At 34.2% G+C, this 4,801-nt stretch overlaps 1 protein-coding gene across 5 annotated transcripts in view; it reads right to left on the bottom strand.

Annotated features, from left to right (window-relative positions):
- The window catches only part of HEATR5A (HEAT repeat containing 5A), a 58,890-nt gene that overhangs the window by 13,469 nt on the left and 40,620 nt on the right, over nucleotides 1–4,801 (bottom strand). For all 5 annotated transcript variants that reach the window (XM_010711658.3, XM_010711659.3, XM_010711656.3 and 2 more), the window contains 4 exons: nucleotides 3,986–4,124; nucleotides 2,858–3,037; nucleotides 1,770–2,009; nucleotides 902–1,083 (listed from right to left, as the gene is read on the bottom strand). In XM_010711658.3, the coding sequence (XP_010709960.1) occupies nucleotides 902–1,083; nucleotides 1,770–2,009; nucleotides 2,858–3,037; nucleotides 3,986–4,124 (741 nt within the window). The remainder of the gene's footprint in view (nucleotides 1–901; nucleotides 1,084–1,769; nucleotides 2,010–2,857; nucleotides 3,038–3,985; nucleotides 4,125–4,801) is intronic.

Below are 4,801 nucleotides of genomic sequence, written 5' to 3' on the forward strand. Positions count from 1 at the left end.
ACAGCTGAAGTTGGTCACTTTCCCAAAGTGAAAGAAGAGAACATAAACTCCATTTATCTAATAAAGAACACAGTAGGTTACAGAGATTTCACCTACTGTCATTGATAAGCTATTTTCTCTAAAGGCTAGTGAAAATTTCAATTGCTGATTTAGATGATAATGGAACATTCAGACTTAAGCCAGATGCTTTCTGGAATGAAATTACAAAGTATAATAGATTATGTAAACTATGTCAAGTGCAATGGCACAATCCTCCCATCCTCACTGATACCATCAGCCTCTGCAATGATTTATATACATGTACATATATAAAATAAGTAAGTACTACTATAAATGTCTCTATAATTTATGAAACTAAACTCTAGAATTCATCTCTGAGTAAATTCAGGCTTTCAATTCCGTTATGTCATTTTTAGAGTCTCTTAGTGGGTGAATTAATTCCTACAGAAAAATTTTAGTGATAATGGTCTACATCATTTTATGGACACACTGAAAGAGTTCTGTTTTGAGTTGACATTGAAAATGAAATGTCAGTGTGTGGTTTGTCAAAAGCCAAGTGATAAATCAAATGAAATTTTTGCAAAAAGCCTGCTGAAGATAAATACACTTAGCTGTTGATGTGTATTAGTAGATGATGTATTAGTAGATTAGATGTATCAGCATATTACAGGTACACGAATTATGAGTGTTCATTCCAAGTTTATGAAAATAAGTGAAAAATAGTTGTTTTTAATTACAGGTAATGACAGTTTCTTAAGATCCTCTAAAACTCAGAATTCATTTAAGGAAATTCAGAACAAAACTTCAGGAAATCACTCATTAAATCTGGATAAATACTCCACTACCCATCTATTCTTAGTTATTATTATGGAAAGCATTAGACAATAGCAACGGTGCTTACATTGGCTTGATATTGCTCCAGAATTAGATGTCCTGGAAACTCTGGTTCTGGAACAGTTGCAAACTTCCTAACAACAATTTGCAATGTTTGAAGCCCAGAAAGACGAAGTTGATCACTATGATCTGTGGCAGCCATAAAAGCCATTCGGATCAAGTCAGCTAAATGTAATACTAAAAAGTCATCTGAAATAAGAAACAAAAACTTGTTTCAAAACATTTAAATATAGACATAACGTATTCCATAATATTGCTCCCCACATTTTCCAAATCCATGTTTTACAACACATCAAAGTTTAACTTAAGGCATTTTACACATACAACAACTTTACTTGGATGCCTCATGCTAGCTGAATTAGGCAACTTTCCTTTTCAGTTTAAAGTTGTAGTGTGTAAGCACGTATGAGACAGATTTTCTAGTTGGTTGGTTTTTTTTTGTTTTTTTTTTTTGTTTTGTTTTGTTTTTTTTTGTTTTGTTTTGTTTTGTTTTGTTTTAAAGGAAAACGCTTCAAAAAAAACACAGAGAGGTACTGAAAATTGACCTTTTTTTTTTTTTTTCATATTTCCAGGTAGCCAAGTTGCATCATGGCAGACTGGTGCCAGCTATCACTTCTGATTGTCAATGCTTATGCAGAAACAATAGCTCCATACACATTTGCCACAGTGCTATAACCAGAAAAATGAGTACAGATGCTGCAGTAACACGCCAATATTTTGACTAATTGAAGTGGTTCTACACCTTAATAAATGTAGGCTTCTAATTGCAGTACAAACAAAACATTTTTGATGAATCTGATTAAGATGCAAAAAGTGAATACTTAGTTTAAGCATATTTTGCATTCTCTGAGATTCTTTCAGTGCTTCAGATGTACCTCTTGAATCACGTTGTTTCCTTTCCTGAGCCAAAGTTATGTCAAAGTGGGCACTGCCTGCATTTTCGCACTGGTTTATAATTTTACAAACACATTCTGCAGCAAAAACTCTGGTGGACCACCGCGGATTACTGAAAGGATGGAACCTCTCGTCACTTTCCGATGTTAATATGGATGCATCATCCACTTTGGCAGTTTCTTCCTCTTGAGTGGTATCTATTGATGCTACTGTATTGAAATCTGTTGTTAAGACACAAGAAAAAAAGTGACAAAGAATAGTTAATTTTATTTAGCTAAAAATTACAGAAGGATTAATAAGAGAATCTCTTTAAAGTCTGTCTCCAGCCTCCACCAACTCACTATGAATCTCTTTAATTTCATTGTCTGGAAGTCAATGCTAGAATTAAAAATAAAGGCACTAAGGCTGTCTGCACATCTTTAATATTACCTGTTGGAAAGTAAGATCAATATGGTGAAAGTAAACAAAGAACTGCAGGAAAGAAGTGAAGGAAAAAAATATTATTTTAAAATAAATGACACATATGAAGCTCATGCCCTTTCAAATGCAAAGAAGTTTCTCTATCATAGATCGAGAGAGAGCAACAGAGAAAGAGAGCAGAAAAAAATCTTTTCATAATATTCAGCACAGTAATGAATTCCATCTGTTTGGAAAGTTCATTAACGATAGGATCTCTGTCATTCCTATCATCCACAGAATAGATGGTCTGTGTATTTTTCTTCTAGGCACTTGCACAGGATTCGCAAGCTCAGATGTATTATGCTTCCCTTCCTGTTACGGAAATAAGTTAACACTAGGACAATAATGTAGCTAGAATATCATCACTGAAGACATACTAAAATGCTTACAGAAACATCTTCAATAGTGAAAAGGCAATACAAATGGAAGAAGTCATACTCTGAAAGAACTAAGTTACCTTTAACTTCACACTATACCCTTGACCAGTGTTTCATTATTGAGGATGATACATTCATGAACATTCAAGAAGAATATTTTTCTTCAGTGACATAACGTACTGTTGCTGCCTTTATTTTTATTGTATTCTGAACTAGAGTCAATTAGTACTTACCAGCTGAGGCAGCAAGAACATCTTTACAAAGCTTCAGCCAAAAAGAGAGTTTCTCAACTGCCATTGAAGTAAGCATATGACTCAGAGTCTCTTTGATATCTCGACACAATCTTTGATCCAATTCTTTGTCCAGCAAGCCCAACAATGCCCCCTCCAGGCCTATTTCTCTGATGTTAATATCTGCAAAGAACAATGTGAGATCAATGTTGTACATCCCAAAACTAAGTAATGACCACAGAAACCCTACTCAAGGTTGCACACAGAGTAGCTTGACAGCAAGCCTTTAATTATTAAATATTTTTGAAATAATAATCTATATTGCTTTAATGCCATGTCTAAGCCATCTGGGTACAAAACCAACTTTGAACTTTAACAGATGATATTACCAATAGGAAAAGTTATCCGATAGAAAATGACAAGAATCCTATTCCAAATTTTGCAGCACAGCATCTGAGCTCCTGAAAAAGAATGTCTACCAAGTTCAGAAATCTGCATTTTTGTTATTATGCATCTTCTGAAAATTTGCAAACCAGTGTGAATTGAAAGCCAAAGTGAAATAATTTATCACCCCATATTCTCATAGAAGGGTACATAAAGATGATCACTTTCAGACCTTTTAGCAAAACAAACAAACAAACAAAAAAGGGCTCCAAAACCCCAAGGTAGTAAAAAATTCTAGGGACACCTGATGATCATTACTTAACTAATTCTCAGAACTTTCATCAAAAATTCTTGTATAACTTCGCAAAGTGGCAGATTTTTACTTTAGGAAGAGATTTATATACAAAAATAAAACTAATTATGAAAACCGTGTAAGGTGCGTAAGGACTACAAAGGCAGGTGTTGGAGATGCAGGAATATGTAGCTATGGGGTAGTCAGGCTTCAATTTTTTTGAACTGCATTTTCCTCTTCTAGATTAGTGACCCTTACTATCTACAATATATGGAAAACAAAAGTATATTCATTTTGTCACTCACAAGGGTTTGGATGCTTCCAAAATATATAGAAAACTGAAGCAAACAATCTTTGGGGTTCAAGACTTCAACAGAATATAGCAAAGTTTTCATAACCATAGTAGAATGTGTTTAAAATTCATTATGAGTGTGTCAAGCTCTTCAGTACAGTACCTGGAGTAAAGTCTTCTCTGCTCTCTTTAACTAATGCAACAGCGTATTCTGATACCTCAGCAGCCTCTCTTTGCACAAGCTGACGCAAGCAAGCTACTGCTGCACGTCTCAATAACAAGTATGAGCTAGAGAGATTCACCTGAAACATGCAAAAAAGAAACAATGAGATGGCTAATAAGCTTTTACAGTCATACCTCTGTAAGGCCAGTGATTTCTGAATAATTACAGTTGTGAAAATATGTGAAATCAGTAAGCAGGGAACTGGTGCTAATTTTGCTCAGCTGCCTTTTTATTCTTTTTTAATCTCGAATGAAAGATTTTGTAACTTCTACAATGAATTATAATATATTGATATTTTAAATACTTTCTCTCTAAATGTAATTTAGAAGAAAGTTTTGGGCCAGATTAAATTCTCACTGATATCAGTAGAAAGATCCCATTAACTTCAATGACAGCTGAATTACGGCCTCAATGTACAAATGATCATAAAGTATACATAATGGGTTGGAAATCTCAGTGCGAGAGAAATATACTTAAATCATCTTCCTGAGTAACTGGGGATACTCCAGTGTAAACAAGGGTGAGCCAATTGACTAGACCTTAGTAAATTTGAACTCCATGCATACAAGGATGTTTATAAGAAAGAACAAAATACATGGCTGCAAAATCCATCACAAAAAAAATATTATACTGTCAAATTACATTAAATTATTCTAGAAAAGGTAAGAGGAAGGATAGGAGTTACTGGTGAATGCATCATACTGAGACAAATCAGCTGTCCTGAGCAGTTTCTAGGAAAAGCACTTTATATCTTTT

Source organism: Meleagris gallopavo, chromosome 5 (assembly GCF_000146605.3).
Source record: "Meleagris gallopavo isolate NT-WF06-2002-E0010 breed Aviagen turkey brand Nicholas breeding stock chromosome 5, Turkey_5.1, whole genome shotgun sequence".
NCBI lineage: Eukaryota > Metazoa > Chordata > Aves > Galliformes > Phasianidae > Meleagris > Meleagris gallopavo.